General features: G+C 44.4%; 2 protein-coding genes across 4 annotated transcripts in view; one reads left to right on the top strand and one right to left on the bottom strand.

Annotated features, from left to right (window-relative positions):
- WARS1 (tryptophanyl-tRNA synthetase 1) overlaps positions 1–12019 on the bottom strand; it is a 111596-nt gene extending 99577 nt beyond the window's left edge. The window contains exons 1-4 of one of the 2 annotated variants that reach the window (XM_083166969.1): positions 11862–12019; positions 4496–4683; positions 2772–2967; positions 539–647 (exon numbers count right to left, since the gene is read on the bottom strand). In XM_083166969.1, coding sequence (XP_083023095.1) covers positions 539–647; positions 2772–2967; positions 4496–4609 — 419 coding nt within the window. In that variant the 5' untranslated portion in view covers positions 4610–4683; positions 11862–12019. Of the gene's footprint in view, positions 1–538; positions 648–2771; positions 2968–4495; positions 4684–11805; positions 11826–11861 lie in introns of those variants that run through there. The other variant, XM_083166970.1, reaches the window with a different exon arrangement.
- The window catches only part of WDR25 (WD repeat domain 25), a 237772-nt gene continuing 230463 nt past the window's right edge, over positions 11982–19290 (top strand). For both annotated transcript variants that reach the window (XM_083166968.1, XM_083166967.1), the window contains exon 1: positions 11982–12134. The gene's annotated coding sequence lies outside the window, so the exon portion shown is untranslated. The remainder of the gene's footprint in view (positions 12135–19290) is intronic.

Genomic DNA, 19290 nt, shown 5'->3' with positions numbered 1-19290 from the left:
ATCCCACTGTTCAGTACATGGATTGGGTGACATAGCAAACCATTATATAATAATCAATATAATCACTGACAAGTGCCTTCCCCACTCACCGAAAAGTTACGGTGTAGTGATCACCACCAGGTAAAAAGCGATGGAAGAGTTTGGGGGCGGCCCAGCATTTCCGTAAGTGATGGACGCGCCCCACATGAGTGACGATGGAGCCACACCCCCTTTTCATGCTCATGGATACAGTGTCTGAAACTTCAGCTCACACTACCCCTCTCAGAGCCTAGCAGGAACACTAATACCTCTACTCTACTAATACCTCTTCATGTGCAAACATATCAGGGTTTGGATTCATCAAGATAGTGTCCAAAACTTTCTGGACTCGTAGGGTTATTTATTAAGCATCTGGTTCTAAAAACGAGCACCGATAATAAAATCATTGCCCTTTTAAACTTAAGGCATAGACACCAACAGAAACGCCGGCTTGACAAGTGGTAGCTTAATAAATGTTAAGTCATATTAAATGCTACAGCACAGAGAGAAATTAGATTACCTGTGTGAAAAGAAGATGCCCCTTCGTAAGAAATGGTGCGCCTTGTGCCCAGTGACATGCTCTATCCGATCAATAAGGTCCTGATCGATTTTGCTGCTCCCAAACCGAACTATGGAAGAGTGAGGAAACTAAATGAATGAGATCAGGCAGGTAGAGAAGTGTAACACGCTGGGGTTGCGCTATGGGACAGCACCCAAGGACAGCACGTGACACTTTATGTCCGGCTATCTCTAAGGCAAGATAATAGACAACAAGTTGTCTATTTAGAGGTGCTTATAGAATGGGGTGCTTCTCCAGTGTCAATCTCCTGATATAGATAAAAAGGAAGAAAATTAGGTTATGCTGCGCTTCTTCTAAAATAGATAGACTTTTAATAAGCAACAAATATAATAAAAAAACTTTTTTACATATCTAAAAAGAATGACAACATAAAAAGGTGCAAATGTTTAGTGCAGTATAATCACCCGCCACTTTATCAAGTGTCACAAATTTCAATTTCTGTAGAGCCAATCTGTCCCAAAATAATTGGAAGAAAAGCGTCTCTCTTTGTCCTGGGGCAATATGCAGATTCCTTTGGCATATTTAAGGCAAGGTGTCTTTCCTTTGTGGTGAGACAGCAGTAATCTGTATGATGTCAGCAGGATGGATATGTCTGTCTCCCTTAGTGCCTTATTCAGATCTGAGCTCAATACAAATTTGTTTGGAAAATGGGCAAAACCATGTGCACTGCAGGAGGGGCAGATGTAACATGTTGAGCATCTACCACTATCTGTATGTATGTTGTTAGAGGCAGAAGGGAGCCCATATTAGGAGGAGATGTGGGTCCTGATATGCCACATGGAGTAGTCTGGGGTTGCTCCAAGGTAGGTAGCTCTTAGTTTGGATATATCAAGTAAGGAGCCATTATCATATGGCTCTTTGCTGGTTAATCGTAGACCCAATTTATGGTAACGGTGGTGTGGGGTGCGGTGCCCCTGGACTGGTTGGCTTTAGTGCGGCACACCCTTACATTCTATTAACACTTTTCCCTCACTAACACTATCTCTGTCTTATTTTAATTACATTTCATTTTATCTCTCTATATATATACAGGTTGAGTATCCCGTATCCAAAATGCTCGGGACCAGGAGAATTTTGGATAACGGATTATTCCGTATTTCGGAATATTTTAATATTTCAATGATGTATTTTGAAGTATCTTGCATTTATGCTGTATAAACACATAATATACACACAAATATATTTTATTACCACATAAAATACACACAAATATATTTTAATTGTTCAAAAAACTAGGTTTCAAAACGTGAAACAAAATGTGTGTACTATCTCAGCACTGAATTTGAATGCCAAGCTATCATTGTCTTGCACATATATAGTGCCAGTTACATATCATGTCCCCAGTGATGCTGTTACAAATGTCCCCAGTGAGTTTTTATAAAAAAAAAAAAAAAAATTCACTTTCTGGAAAGTCCGTATTTCGGAATAATTTGGATAACAGATATTCGGATACGGGATACTCGACCTGTATATATATATATATATATATATATATATATATATATATATATATATATATATATATATATATATATATATATATATATATATATATATATATATATATATATATATATATATACATATATACATATACACACACACACACACACACACTTCGGCTTCCTATCACTAATTATTAACACTATAGTATCTCACTGGCGTGCCACACTGGGCTTCCTAGCTTATGATATTTTTTGGGGCGCCGCACCCTGCACCCTAGATATAGCGCTAGGGACCCCCAATATACAGAGAAGCCTTGACGTGGCTTGGGGGCACATCATACACCTGTGCAGGTATATGTAACCAATATCTCTGAATTCTATTATCAGTAGTGTTCAAGATTGGTTACTAATACTATTCAGTGAGCTGGGGGAAAAATGTCTTGTTTACTTACTCAGTATTAACCCCTCCTTCATGCATCCAAGTAATATTACTGAACTAATTGAGCATCTACCACTATCTGTATGTGCATTCATAAATGTATTTATATAACTGAATACTGTTCAACCAATGTAAAGTTATAGTGGTATCAGTTATAAGTGCACTAGTACAAAAGCCATTATGGATGAGTATAAATTCAAGTAAAAGGACATGCAGCAATTTGACGTTATACTGAAGATGCACTCTCTGTTACTAATCAATCAGCTTTGTGATGTAATTCTTCTCTTACCTATAAGTTTGTCATAGTCCACCCCCTTCGCACTGCCTGTCTGCACCGTCCATGGATCAACAAAGTCGTCCCCACAGTTGTTAGGAACAGGAGTGAGATCTGTTGGGGGGGAGCCGGGTTTGTAATCCTGCCCTACAGAATTCTTATATTCCACTTTCAGAGCCAAAAGCAGCTTCAACGCAGCATCTATTTCATCCTGAAAATAAACACACACACACCAATGTCATCTGACACAGGGATATGGCAGTACAAAAGCACACTATTAATGATAAACAACTCCAGCTTTGACTGGATGCCCCTTCATTACAAATTTGGTAACGAAGTTTAGGGACACTGAAATATAAGGCGCAAAAACAGCTCCACAATATCCAAAAAACTTGTTTAACCAAAACAAGTAGAAAGACATTATAAAGGAAAGGTTTAAGATATATCCAGAGTGCTGTCAATATAGATTCTTCTATCTTCTCCAATTCTCACCATATGGTTTATGTGGAAAAAGAGAAGAATTAAATGTGTAGCATTATGACTTTTAGAGTGGGAAATGGATAAGGGATGTGGATTTTCACAAGACATACCACACTCACTATAAAGTGTGTATAACACTCACAAGACATTTGTATCTCATGGGACCTGGCAGATAGGGATTCCCTCTTCCCGTCAGTAATTGCTCGTTACCGACAGGAGTATGTTGCAGTCACCACCAGGTCCTACCACTGGCCCTGGAACCACTTTACTGCTCAGGCACCATCCACCTGAATACCACTTACTGCTGTGTATGCATAGTCATGCTGCCATACCTCCTGGTTGGCATTGGCTGGTTCTCCACTGATCAGTCCCCTGCATCGGAAGACGATGCTGGGGCACATTTCTAGAATGGAATAATGTTTTGTACAATTCTGTGGTCGCTGGATCAGGACGCAAACATTGTAAAGGCAAGATGTTTATTGCTTAAATAGCCTTAAAAGAAGACTCTTCTGTATTTCTGGGTGATACAGCATATAAGATGTTAGCAGCAGTTCAGTGCTTCTTGATGTCACCGAAAGTATATACACAAGGCACACAGGGCTACTTTATATCAAGGGCCATATACTACAGCCCTTTATAAAGCAGGATGTGCATCTTTATACCATATACTACAACACTTACTAAAGCAGGATGTGCATCTTTATACAATATACTACAACACTTACTAAAGCAGGATGTGCATCTTTATAACATATACTACAGCCCTTTATCCGATATATGACAGCCCTTTATAAAGCAGGATGTGAATTGTTATACCATATACAGTCTTTTATACCATTCTATATACTCTATAAACTGAGGTATCTGCTGAGAAGTGACTAACTACTTTTTGCCTCAATATTTACAATCACACATGGAGAAAAAAAAAAAAAACATGTTACGTTGCAGCTCGATTTGTATCACAGTAAGGAAGGTAGTGCTGTCTGCTGTGGTTTTTCTAGCAAAGGTCTGGTTTGCATATTGCTGATATACAGACCACTCTGTGCTAGAAGCACTACAGCAGACAGCGACACCCCAGGCAGGGAAGAGGAACTGCATGGGTTTTCAAAGACAGCGGGTGCTGGAATGAACACTACTATAGGTGTCTCCTGTCTGATCTGTGCAAGTACCACCACTAGCATTAGTCCTAGCAGCAGTAATACTCACAGAACATTTTCTATATGACAAACATTCTCCACACATACATATAATACACATACCTTTGTTGCCTTCTCTGTTTTCAGTGCTCGGACTTTGTCACCTTGCATGGTTACCTGATTATACAGCTCACTAGGAGAGATTTGCCTGCAACTACAATCCTCAGGGTCTGCCATAACTTTGTAGAAAGGGCTGTTAAATATGTATCACAACTGACAAGTTTACTGTAGATTTCCGAACAGTGTCAATCCTGAGACAGAAATGAGATATCAGAAGAATATTCCTTCATTGTGGGAAAGATATGACAGCTGAGCCTTCATTAGATAATGTCTGTATACGTGCAGAGAGCTTGTGTCACGCAGCAATGACTGGAGTCTCTGCTAACCTCCCTTACATTATTACATCTATAGATATAGGACACCTGTACATCTGGCAAGTCATACTGATGGCCCAATCTGCAAGGTCCTCTCTGCTCTTGTTCTAGATGGGTGTGGATCATTAGGTCTACAGCATGTTGGTCGACAGTCATTAGGTCGACACCACTAGGTTGACATGCTGAAAGGTTGACATGGGTCTAGGTCCTTGATGGCTAACCTTAACACTCCAGCTGTTGTTGAACTACACATCCCAGCATGCTCTGCATCAGATTTAGCATGGCCAAATAGCAAAACTAAAGCAGAGCATGCTGGGATGTGTAGTTCAACAGCTGGAGTGTCAAGGTTAGCCATCAAGGGTCTAGGTCGACATGAGACAAGGTCGACAGGTGATTAGGTCAACAAGCATTAGGTCGACATGGGGTTTTTCACTGATTTTTGACCCGAATGTCAGCAATCGACATGGACACTGAGCATAGCACCGTGTCCCCTTGACCCTGTCCCATATCGACCTAAACCCATGTCAACCAATTGACCATATCCTGTCCTAGACAAGTGTAGTTCTCACATTGTTTTCTGCTGTCGTTTGGTCATTTTACAGATCCTACCTGCTGCTGGTAGGATCTGTAAAAGATCCATTCAACTGGATACAGACTCAGATCGGATTGGGATCAGATTGGATGCAGATCGTTAGCATCACAATGCACTTTGTACGTCATGTTTGAGGCACTTACCTCATGCACGTCACATACAAGTTGCTTATATTGTGTATAGTAGAAGGGTATATTTACAAAAAGAGCAGCCAGGTTTTTAACGTTTGTGTGATCCCATATCATATGGTGATCTCCCATGTATAAATAGGCTTCGGCCCCGTACACACCAGAACGATCCTGATTGTTAGTAGATCGTTAACAGATTGTGTGATGGTCGCACGATCTGTTGGAGCACACAATCTGCTAACGATCTGCATCCAATCTGATCCCAATCCGATCTGAGTCTGTATCCAGTTAAATGGATCTTTTACAGATCCTACCAGCAGCAGGTAGGATCTGTAAAATGACCAAACGACAGCGGGGACGTGCATTGGATTGGAATTGGATGTAAACATGCCCAATCTACATACAATCTGCATCCAATCGGTCGGAATTGGATCCAGATTGATGAAATTGAGCCCTAATCGTTCTGGTGTGTACCCCCTTACTTTCCTACCTCTTCACCCTGGGACATTCATGGATTACACAGGTTCTGTGGCAGGCTGATTTCTAGCTGGCATTTCACATTGTTTTATACCAGCCAAATAACCTGCGTAAGCCATGAATGTGCCGTAAAGGTGAAGTATGGGAATTCTATGCATGCATATTGGCCCTTATTCTGGTTCACCTGCAAGGGCAAATTTCTTCTCAAATGGATAAAACCATGTGCACTGCAGGGGGGGGCAGACAGTGGTGCAAGTAGAATTTTTTTCTTGGTGGTACTGATAACCTCCACCAAAATGGGCGTGGCCATGTGTCTAAATGACAATAGTGGTGTGGCATCAGGAGACAGGGAATGAGAAACATGGAATGACTGGGGGTGGGTTGGCTCTTGCTTGGGGGGGAGCCGAGCAACTTGTGCTTACAATTGTGGAGCCTGCTCTTCATGCTGTCGGTGCTGCTGATGCCAAAAGTAGCTGGTAGCTGCATAACGCTGGGTGTGGATGCATTATATTTAGACTTAAAATAAAAATAGAATTGACAGTGGGTCAGGGGGTAAGTGGTACTGCGTACCTGCAACATATTTCTTACAGGTACTCCGTACCACGCCGTACCCCCTTACTTGCAACACTGGGGGCAGATGTAACATGTGCAGAGAGAATTAGATTTGCGTGAGTTATTTCTGTGCAGGGAAAATGCTGACTGCTTTATTTTTTACACTGCAATATAGATCTCACTTTAAAGTGAAACTCCACCCAAATCTAATTCTCTCTGTATAAGTTACATCTGCCCCCCCTACAGTGCACATGGTTTTGTCAATTTGAGAAGGAATTTGCCTTTGCTATTGAACCAGGTTAAGGGCCATTGGGGTAGATGTATCAATCTGCCCCATAAGTTTTAATAACGGATCCCGCTTCTCCTGCATAACATGTAGAAGCGGTCACCAGTTATGGGCAGATGTATTAATCCCCCCCCCCCCAGCTGATAAGGAGAGCCGTTAAGCCCAGTGTTAACGGCTCTCCTTATTGGCGGCCCTGCGCATGCGCAGTCATGCGGTCCCCATCCCGGCAGTACTGGGCATGCGCGAGATCTCCATGCAGGAGCCAGCAGTAGGGCTAGCGTTGTCCCCACAGTGGGGGATAGGACAACGCTAGCCCTGAACAGGTGAAAGGGGCCGGGGCAATTTAACACCTGGGCGGCTGTTAATACTTTGCTCGGCCGCTAATCACTGGGGAGGATTGCAGGAGACAGCCCCGCTGAGCTCGGCGGGCTGCCACTAGCGCACATCAGGTTCACTAGTAATACATTAGGGAAACAGAAATCCCCCCCCAGTTAACTAGCGTTAAGTGAATTTCTGCACTTAACGCTGGTTAGTACATCTGCCCCAGTGTGAGCAAAGAACTTGTAACCTGGTGCACATCATTCCATACGATAAGTACATGTAACAGTGTGTATGCTGCATATCTGTACAATGTATACGTACACCGTATTACGTGTGTGTGTGTGTGTGTGTGTGTGTGTGTGTGTATGTGTAATCCCCAACCAAGTAAGAATTTATTTTCCAATAGCCGTAGGTTGGACTTCTCACTAAGGTAAGTATGACTCTTCTCGTCTTCTCAGAAAAGCTCACGTAGAGAATTTTAAACGGTTTATTTCAATCCAGCTTTGCATACAATAGATATAAACAATATTTCAAAACAGTACATATTTAGTAAACTCTTGTCAATATGAAAATCAGACAGTACACCAGTTGCTTTTATTGTACCGGAACATGCACTGTTTCACCGTGTATCTCCTCCGGTCCAGACTGCCTCGGCTAAACGAATATATTACCTTACCGTATATACTGTAAACAAGACCTTTAAGTACAACACTGTTAATGGTAACAAACACTTTTATACACAGCAAACCTCAAGGTTTTTCTTCTGTACTATTTTTCAGTTATACTAAACTCATCTATGTTCTATGTGTTAATTAACACCTTATCATTGCGCAATAATAATTTTAACTTATTCCTTATCTCTATTCTATACAGTAAGCGCTTCTTTTACCCTTACCGAGCTCTACCTAGTGGCCACAGTCCAGGAAACGTTCCAGTCTACAACGCGGATTGACAGGGCAAGAGAAGGTAAGTAGGGTATGATTAGTCTCCACCAACGGTGACACCAAGTTATAACCTAAATCTGTATGTAGAATGCATTCTCCTAAGTTGAATCAACACGTTATCCTTTCTGACCCTTATTTGCTACAATGAAGCCTGGCTGTTAGTAAGATGGATCCTTTCTTGTTTCCTAGCGTGGCTGCAGATCATCAGCTGACTTCCCTTTCCTGACTGCCTGTTGTCCAAGTCTCCTGTGATACTGGACTGCGATGAAGAGGTATACTCCCTCTTTTGGCCTTCCCCTGGCTCGCAAAGCCGGGTTTCGCCTGTTTACTGCACTGTAGTTTAGATATAAGACTCAGTCTCTGGTTTAAGCTCCTTTCCTTTGGGCGTCCCCTGACGTGAATTCGTCGGGTTTAGCCCGGGTTCCTCTGCTAATTGTCTTTATATGACTATGCTCAACCGTTATAAACGCTGGTTTAGATTATCTGTCCCTGAAGGAAACTCAACAACTACCTCCTGGTTCCAGCTACTGTAATTCTCTAAAAAATTTCCTCGTATTATCACTGACGGGCTTTATGAATACACTTAGTTTGGTTATCCTACCGTAACAGTTCGGTAACTTCTTTTTAGCAGGAGTAATTATAGAAATGTTTAGCCCTTCCTGGAGAAATGTTTTACATCAACTTAAACAGGGTCAGATATTTTATGCAATCCTCTCAGTTTATACTTTAACAGGAATTAGTTCCTATTCTTCAGAGACCTGGTTTTAGTATCTGGTTCTGTCACCGCTGAGCGAGATTTATTAGGGTAATAATACTCCACTGCCAGTGAATCTGTCTTCAAACACAGTCTTTTAATATCAACTTTGCTTTTGCTAGCAAATGGTTTAGAGCTCACAGTTTTAAGCGTCTATTGGCTACCTCTGAGGTAAACTGTGATATGTAGTTATAAAGTCTCTCTGTGAGTGATTACTTGCAATTACAACACAAACTGCTGGTGTTATAGCTGGTGCTGGGCTATGACACTGCTCCCTTTCTCCTGCACTGAGCCTTTTTCTACATTGCCTGTCACTCAGTTCTCATAGTCCTCCCTTGACTTTATTATGGGCAGGAGGGGCGGACCTGGCTTCAATATGGTGGGGCTGGGTAACACTCACCACACCTCATCTTCTCCTGCTGTAGCTGGTCAGCGTCTCCACAAAGCCCGCCTGGTCTCCGCCTCTGTTCCGCCTTCCGGATGATGCGGTCTCCTCCGTCCTCCCCTCGGATGACGCGGCCGCCTGCAAGACGCGACTCCTTCCTTCTGACAGGGCCGGGCTACCGATGACGCGTCTGGGATTCCCCGTGAGTATGGGAGTGCTCCTGTCACCTCCCCTCCGCCTCCGGACTCACGTTGCGTCCCGCCTCCCGGTGCTTGCTGCTGGACTTCAGCAGATGAAGCTGCGGAGACTGTCCCCGTACACTCCGGCTCCGTCCCCAGCAGCAGAGGAGGCTTAAGGAACCTCCGGTAAGCGTCCCTCTTTACCAGCACCGCTGTCCGCCGCCTATCCAGCTGCGCAGCTCTGCTTTACACCAGTTCCCTCAGGAATTACCTCAGCGTACCCTGCGGCTCCCCTTTATATCAGCTGTTTGAGCGGGCAACAACAGGGGCTCGCGCTGGTCGCGAGTCCTCCAACTTTATTAACCATTTACATCTCAGTTTTACAATGTAAGGAGCATAGATCCTCCCTCTAGTGTAGGGAGATTGGTATAGTCCACGCAGCTTTTCCAAAGATCAGGCTGTCTGGAATAGTCAACTTCCCTCTGAGAGGGGTGTTTTAATATGCTGTGCATACTTTCCACGAAGGGGTTCATGTGTACACTATAATCTTTACATTAAAGTCCATGTTGCCCTCCATGAGGGTATTTGTATGTCCCACTATGAATCAAGGGCTAGCTATTCTTCTGTGGAAGTCTATATTGCCTTCTGTGAAGGCAGTTCTGTATATGCCAATATAACATTAAATGTCCCCTATGGAGGTGGTGTATATGGAACTAATTCCTGTTAAAGTATAAACTGAGAGGATTGCATAAAATATCTGACCCTGTTTAAGTTGATGTAAAACATTTCTCCAGGAAGGGCTAAACATTTCTATAATTACTCCTGCTAAAAAGAAGTTACCGAACTGTTACGGTAGGATAACCAAACTAAGTGTATTCATAAAGCCCGTCAGTGATAATACGAGGACATCTTTTAGAGAATTACAGTAGCTGGAACCAGGAGGTAGTTGTTGAGTTTCCTTCAGGGACAGATAATCTAAACCAGCGTTTATAACGGTTGAGCATAGTCATATAAAGACAATCAGCAGAGGAACCCGGGCTAAACCCGACGAATTCACGTCAGGGGACGCCCAAAGGAAAGGAGCTTAAACCAGAGACTGAGTCTTATATCTAAACTACAGTGCAGTAAACAGGCGAAACCCGGCTTTGCGAGCCAGGGGAAGGCCAAAAGAGGGAGTATACCTCTTCATCGCAGTCCAGTATCACAGGAGACTTGGACAACAGGCAGTCAGGAAAGGGAAGTCAGCTGATGATCTGCAGCCGCGCTAGGAAACAAGAAAGGATCCATCTTACTAACAGCCAGGCTTCATTGTAGCAAATAAGGGTCAGAAAGGATAACGTGTTGATTCAACTTAGGAGAATGCATTCAACATACAGATTTAGGTTATAACTTGGTGTCACCGTTGGTGGAGACTAATCATACCCTACTTACCTTCTCTTGCCCTGTCAATCCGCGTTGTAGACTGGAACGTTTCCTGGACTGTGGCCACTAGGTAGAGCTCGGTAAGGGTAAAAGAAGCGCTTACTGTATAGAATAGAGATAAGGAATAAGTTAAAATTATTATTGCGCAATGATAAGGTGTTAATTAACACATAGAACATAGATGAGTTTAGTATAACTGAAAAATAGTACAGAAGAAAAACCTTGAGGTTTGCTGTGTATAAAAGTGTTTGTTACCATTAACAGTGTTGTACTTAAAGGTCTTGTTTACAGTATATACGGTAAGGTAATATATTCGTTTAGCCGAGGCAGTCTGGACCGGAGGAGATACACGGTGAAACAGTGCATGTTCCGGTACAATAAAAGCAACTGGTGTACTGTCTGATTTTCATATTGACAAGAGTTTACTAAATATGTACTGTTTTGAAATATTGTTTATATCTATTGTATGCAAAGCTGGATTGAAATAAACCGTTTAAAATTCTCTACGTGAGCTTTTCTGAGAAGACGAGAAGAGTCATACTTACCTTAGTGAGAAGTCCAACCTACGGCTATTGGAAAATAAATTCTTACTTCGTAGGGGATTACATATGTATGACAGGCATGGCCAAACTGTGGCCCTCCAGCTGTAGTGAAACTACACATCCCAGCATGCCTTGCCATAGTTTTAGCATTCCATCAAAGAAAACTGTGGCAAGGCATGATGGGACTTTTAGTATGCCAACAGCTGGAGGGCCATAGTTGCATGCCTGGTGTATGATGAGGGATGGGAGGGGGAATGAGCCTATAGGACATTACAGGAATGATGTGTATATATATATATATATATATATATATATATATATATATATATATATATATATATATATATATCAGATCTGGAGAACGGCGGCACTCGTTGCAATAACGACAGAAGACCACATTACAGGAATGATAATTACAAGTGACAAGAATTACTATGGGGGACTGCACCCTCTCACGCAGCAGCTGCTCTCACCTCTCCCAGCGTGTTATAATACCAGCCACCACCAGCAAGCAGATGCTGCAATCCCAGGAACAGGCAACCGTCCGAATGCACTACTTTCCCCCACTGAAACATAAGTCGCACAATGGTTCCGACTCCACCCGGAACCTTTAGGAACACTGCGCCTATGCACTCATTTCCTGGAGGAAGGATTTGTGAACGGACACAGTGGAATTTCTGTGCACTGCGCTGAGGACCGCTATCACCAATTGGATCCAGGTCTGTAGGCGGGCTGAGCGTCTGGTGGTAAGTAGCGCAGCGCTAGTATGTACACACAGACCCTCAAGCGTACCCCGGGTAATCTCAAGTGGATTTGGGCTTGTTATTTATTTTAGTAACTTTTTTTTTTTATTTGGATGGTCGCCCCTTGTTTTGGGCTTATAAATTTTTTTAGTAGCTTGTTTTGGGCTTGTTTTATTTTGGGCTTAGTGGTTTTGTTTTTTTGTAAGTCAGTCATTCAGCACAGACACAGAGATAAGGGACAAACACATAGGTGAGAACCAGTAGAACTAAGTAGAGGCTTCCTCATCTTTGCGGCCACAGTTTACACTACGGAACTTACATAGTGTAACCCGCACCACCCTCCTGTGTCCACGCCACGATTTATTACCTTTAGTAAAGTTTAGGCGAGCGAAGAGAGACACCGAGCCTGAGGCGTGGCGAGTGGACAATGGTGCTATAATGAAATCGGCTAACGTAACTCGCGTAAACTGGGGGGTCATCTAAACCCCACCTGCATGAAGGTCCACTCGCAGATTTCACTTACACACATGCGAATGGATGTTTTGTGTTAACATTCATTCGCAGCTTGCATGTGGGGCAAATATCATGTGATGTTCGCTGAACATCGAATGATTTCTTTAATGCTCGCAGATCTAAGACACTCTCTGGTGTCTTAGATCTGCAATGCCCCTGTACAGGAAGAGGGCGGGCAGGTGACATCAGCTGGCTGCCCCATCACCCGCGTCAATGGCGAATGCCTATTAAACGCTGGGCAAGAAGCCTGAAGAGAATAGAAACTGTGCGCATGCATCTATTCTTAGCTGCTGCCCTACGACCCCCGCCCACACTGCTATGTGCAAAAGGGCTGGCAAATAATCAATTTGCCGATCCCGATTGCACAAAGAGGCTGCACGTGCACAGTAGCTAAATATTGCTACCCTGTACGAACGCGCAGGGGAGCGCTCAGACCAAAATTAGGGCCCATTTATAGGCACCTTTAGAAAAAAAAATTCCCAGTGCATACAAAAGGACCACTAATGTATACAGTGGGCAATGTACACTTGAGATTTTTCTTTAGAGAATTTATTTTATTTTTTTTAAATAAAATCTCAAATTCACAATATCTCATATTGCACTATAATATTTACAAAAATTCCAGTATTCTTTAAAAGCCAGTTTTGTGCTGATAAAATATCGTTGTTAAGGCATTAAAGGCAGATTGTATAAATAATATGTATTTTAATCAAACAATCAAAAATGTTTGTTGTTATTATATAAACAAACCAGATTTAACTTGGGCTTTTTAGATTGATTTGGGCTTGTTTTTCATTTCAGAGTTTGCACCACTGCTAGGGTGTGCGTGATGATGGAACTCATACAGAACCCTATCTAACCCTACCTATCACTACCAACAGGATAGCCTTAACCTACCTCAAATTGAAGCCTAGCTTTACCCATCACTAACTGTAGCCTATGCTCTGTTCCTACACTTCCCTGGTAATGTACGATTGTTAGGTCATTGATAAGAAAGCTGTTTCACCACAGTGATGGCAATTGTTCATTACCAGGGAAGTCCAGGAACAGAGCATTTTCTCTCTGAAGGAGAGGTTTACCTATCACTTTCCACATCCTAGCCCTAATCTGTCCCTTATCTAGCCCTCACCACAGCCTAGCCCTAATTTAACTCTAAAGGCCCATACACAATTGCCGATTTTCAGCTTAAAGTCTGCAAGTGTGTATTGGCCACTGATGCCCGACGGGACTGCGCATCATCGCTAGTGAGGTGGTTCATCTGCTGTGTTACTAGAAGATGTAGTGATGATGATGATGGATGATTTTTCATCCATCATCGCTGTGTATGGCAAGTCGGGCTGAAAGATTAGCCACTTTCAGCCCGGCTGACCACCCCGCTCCTCCCCCCCTCCCCCCCCTCCCCCCCCCCCCCTGCTCCCCCACATTCTATACTCACCTGCTTGCCGCCCCCATCTACGGCTGCTGGCTCTGACTCCGAGCCCTGCTCCCCCGCCCGGCATCTGAGTGAAGCCCCACAGGGAGCACTGCTTGCCCCGCCCCCGGCTCGCCCCACCCCGCCGCCCTGCTCAATCCTGCGACCAATGTAATATTTCTAAGCCAGTACATACGTACATTGCTGGCACCACTGCCCACCAATGTCTATATTTTTATATGCAAAATGGCACCAATGAAGTGACTATGTACTGTATATTGCCGGTTTGCACCAAAAAAAAAATATATATATATATATATATATATATATATATATATATATATTATTATATAATATATATATATATATATATATATATATATATATATATATATATATGTCCAATGCACTCACGGTTACTGATAATCCTTTGGGTGGTGCTCCCATCAGGCTCGTATTTAACTATACGGTCCAAATCCACAATTTCTCAAAGAATCAGGGCACTTGCCAAACAGCAGTAGATCAATGCTTTTTATTCCATCAAAGTAGTTGGTAGTAAGCCGACGTTTCGGACCTATTCAGGCCCTTAATCATGGCAGTCCAACTCCCACATAAAAATGCAACTGCAAAAATGCATTTCTCTTTCGTTCAGTCCGGTGACACAGCTCACGATGGGATGTAGGAGGGTCTGCCAGGAGCCAGGCACCTATGCCAGGCTCCTCCCTACTGCATCCCATAATGCTTCAGTTCGTTTTAGGTGCCACAGGAGTGGGTGCTATGCTGCGCTGCAGCTGCGTTTTTTTCTTTGGATTTTTTTTCAGATAGTTAGGTTTTTATTATTTTATTAATGCACTAGCTTAGAGCAGGTTTGAGAGTGTGTTGCTTCTAACTGAAGCGCATACACGCTGAGAGCGCAGCAGAGGCTGACAGAAGCACATCCTGTCAGCTCTCTGTGTGCAGAGGGACACCTTTTTATTCCCTTTGCACATCGCATAGTCTCTCTGGGTAAGAGGCTTTCCTGGGCCCCGGGGGTGTCCTAACCGGCTCCTTTGAGAAGGGGATCTTGGGGGACGGACCCCCCGCGATGGTGCCCGCCATCTTGAAGGGTTTAGGGATGGAAATCCCTCCAGGGAAGTGAACTCCCTTACAGGAGTCCAGTGCTGCTGGACAACTCCATTGTGGTCCCATTGAAGGTAGGTACAAGGAGGTGAGAAGAGACAACTGCGGGAGGTGGGAGAAAGCACCAGATGGGCTAGTCTCCCCGCTGATGCAGAGACTTGGTCTCTTCCTACACTGTGTTTTGGCGCCTTTTCCCCATGCTGTGAGGCTGACAGGGTGATTTTTACACAGTCTCCAGTCTCTTCAGAGAAGCGCTTCCCTCGCTGATCGCTGACAGGATTACCAGCTCAGATAAGTACACTGATACATTGCTCTGTGCGGTGCCTGTTCATTTTGCATTGTGTTTAAATACATGGCTGAGGGGTTTACTTCTGCTGCTGTGGAGGAGGGAGCGCTGGACATGTTTATTTACGGCAAAAAGTGTGAGGCTAAATTTACATGTGAACATGCGGATCAGGGGGATTTATGCCCGTCCTGTGAGGCTGTTCCCAGTGGGTCACGCGCCCCCAGAACGGAGATAGCTGAACCTGCGTGGGCTTTGGCGTTGGGCAGGTGTATGAATGCTCTTACTGAGGCTTTGAATAGGCAGAAGGACTCCTTGTTAGGGTCTCCTGGCCACTTTACTTCGTCTCAGGTGTCTGGGGGTCTGTTACACCAGCTCAGGGGGGCCCCATTTTGCTGCAAGCTTCGCAGGATACTGCTCAAGGGGTTCATAAAATGACTGCCTTAATGGAGCAGTTTACAAAATTCTCTGATGAGTGTGCTTAGGCACCCGGTTTCTACACCACCTATTTTACAGGATTTGGATGATGATGGTGTGTGTGAGGAGAACTGGAGTTGGGACAGGGGTGATGAAGCCAAGGCCTTAACTTCAGGCATTGAGGATTTGATTGGGCTGTTAAACAGACTAAAGGTGCCCATACACGTTACAATTATTGTATACAATATCGCATCTCATCGCATATCGGTTTTGCGATGAGATGAGATCTAGTACAAAAAGTATGTGCTGCACATACTTTTTGTACTAGATCTCATCTCATCGCAAAACCGATATGCGATGAGATGTGATATTGTATCCAATAATTGTAACGTGTATGGGCACCTTTAGGAGTCTTTTCCTCCTCCGTAAGATTCAATCTCCTCTGTGTTTAAAAAGAGTCACAGGGACCCTGTGTGTGTTTTCCCTCTGATGAGGGAATGACATCTCTTTTAAATGAAGCAGGAAAGACTCCTGATAAAAGATTGTTGATGGCAAAGAAGTATGCTAATATGTACCCCATGCCAGAGGAACATAGCAAATTATGGGGAAAAGCCCCATTAGTGGATGCATCAGTTGCTAGACTGTCTAAAGCCACTGCGTTTCCTGTCCAGGGGTTGCTGCCTTTAAAGACCCAGTGGACAAGAAAGTGGAAGTTTGCTTGAAGGCTATTTTTGAAGGCGTGGGTTATACCTTGAGGCCTATTATTGCATCTGCTTGGGTTACAAAAGCTATGATCAAGTGGGCGGAGGAGCTTAGTGTGCTACTCCACCAAAATTCGGAGGCCTTTATACTGGCAGAGAAATTGAGATCTGCCGCAGAGTATGTTTGTAAGGCTGGTGAGGAAAGAGCTAAAATGGCGTCCAGAGTGTCTATAACCTCAGTCTCTGCTAGAAGGACTCTTTGGCTCAAAGTGTGGGAAGCTGATAGTGAGTCCAAGAAGTCTCTTGAGAACTTGCCCTTTAAGGGGGAGTTATTGTTCAGCTCTGAGCTGGAAGCCATCATTAAGCAGGCTACTGGGGGTAAGAGTTCAGGCTCCAAGTTTGGACTTTTCAAGCCGTCCTTTCGGGGTGGGGCGTCCAACAGAGGACAGTCTGGCCGGGGCAGATTTCAGACCGGCAGAGGAAAGGTTTCCAAGTCCCGGTTTGGGGCCTTTACAAAAAAGCATGCAGCAAAAAGGGATGATAAGTCCTCTGCATGATGGGGTGGGGGCTCCCCGTTCTGGGCTCAGAGTGGGGGGTCGCCTCCTGCACTTTCGGGACAGGTGGAGGTAATCCGTTGTGGATCCTTGGGTCCTTTCCATCATTTCCGAAGGTTACCGGATAAATCTCAAAGGCAATCCACCCAAGAGATTTCTTCCTACACCTTTGCCTCGGGCCGCGTCACTAAGGTCCGCTCTTCTGGGGGCAGCTTTGTCCCTCAGGGAAAAGGGAGTAGTGATTCCGGTGCCTCAGGAGGAAAGAAAACAGGGTTTTTATTCTATCCTCTTCCTAGTCCCCAAGCCAGACGGGTCGTTCAGGCCTATTCTAAATTTAAAGTCTTTAAATCTTCACTTATGGGTAGATCAATTTCGCATGGAGTCCCTGCGTTCTGTGCTCCTGAGCATAGAGCAGGGGGAGTTTCTGGCATCGGTAGACATTCAGGATGCGTACCTCCATGTGCCCATTTACAAGGATCACCAGTCCCTTCTCAGATTTTCAATTGGAGAGAACCATTGGCAGTTTCAAGCCCTGCCGTTCGGTTTGGCTACGGCTCCGAGAGTGTTCACAAAAGTAATGGCGGTTATGGCTGCAGCTCTCCGTCTGAAGGGAATAGTAATTATTCCCTATCTGGATGACCTTTTATTCAAGGCGGAGTCGTCGGGAAAACTTCAGGAACACCTGAGTATTGCGACACAGTTCTTGCAAGAGCAGGGCTGGGTGCTAAACCTTCCCAAGTCACATTTAACACCCACTCAGAGTCTGCAATTCCTCTGGGTAATCCTGGACACACACCTTCACAGGGTGTTCTTGCCACATCCCAAGGCAGTGGAGATTCGGCACATGGTGCTGACACTTATTCAGGCTCCTGCACCGACGGTGTGGCAGGGAGTAAGGTTGCTGGGCAAAATGGTAGCGACTTTCGAGACGCTACAGTTTGCCAGATTCCATTTGAGGTGCTTCCAGTGGAACATCCTAGCATGCTGGTCTGGCAATGCAAAAACAATGAAGCAGGAACGACTGGTCTTGTCAAGGAAACAAGAGTAACCTTGGAATGGTGGACGGACATAGAGACTCTGCAGATGGGGAGGTCCCTTTGCTCCTTTGATTGGTTGGTCATCACGACGGATGCCAGTCTCATGGGTTGGGGGGCAGTGGTGCAACACCGAATGTTACAGGGCCTTTGGTCCGTGGAGGAATCCAGACTTCCTATAAACATACTTGAACTGAGAGCGGTATGGAATGCCTTGTGCCAAGCAGAGGAGTTTCTGAAAGGATTGCCAGTACGAGTGCAATCCGACAATGCCACAACAGTGGCATACCTGAACCATCAGGGCGGAACTCGCAGCAAGATGTCGATGACAGAGATTGTGAGGATTTTCACCTGGGTGGAAGTGCAGGTGCCAGCACTGTCAGCCGTATTCATTCCGGTGATCCGGAATGTGGAGGCGGACTATCTCAGCAGGGCGGATCTGCTGGAGGGGGAGTGGTCACTCCATCGGGAAGAGTTTCAGAAAATTGTAGACCGTTGGGGACTGCCAGACAGATCTTAAGGCGTCAAGGATCAATTGTCAGGTGCCGAGGTTTTGCTCTCGGTCGAGGGACCCGTCGGCTTGGGCAGTTGATGCCATGACAATTCCTTGGTGTTTCAGTCTGGTCTACATCTTTCCCCTGTTTCCAATGATCTCGAGGATAAAGAACCAGAGAGTACCGGCCATACTGATTGCACCAGATTGGCCCAGGAGGTCATGGTACTCAGACATACTGAGATTATCGATGGAATCGTGGCGACTTCCTCTTCAGCCGGAGTTACTAAGTCAAGGACCGTTCCTACACCTGGTCCTAGCTCATCTCAATTTGACGGCGTGGCATATGAGTCCTTCTTATTGAGAAAGAAAGGATTTTCAGAAGAGGTTATCCAGACCATGTTACGGGCCCAAAAGCCGGTGTCTGCGGCTAATTACCATAGGGTGTGGAGGATATACATCAGGTGGTGTCAACGGCAGAGAGTTCATACATCCAGGTTTAAGGTAGCGAGGCTACTGGAGTTCCTACAGGATGGCCTGTCATCTGGTCTAAGTTTACAATCTTTGAAAGTGCAAATTTCGGCGCTTTCCATTTTCTTTCAAAAGAGGGTGGCTCTGTTGCCAGAGGTGCAGA

This window comes from Crinia signifera, chromosome 12 (assembly GCF_055691185.1).
Source record: "Crinia signifera chromosome 12, ASM5569118v1, whole genome shotgun sequence".
NCBI lineage: Eukaryota > Metazoa > Chordata > Amphibia > Anura > Myobatrachidae > Crinia > Crinia signifera.
Note: the sequence above shows the minus strand (reverse complement) of the source record. Positions and strands in the feature narration are given on the sequence as shown.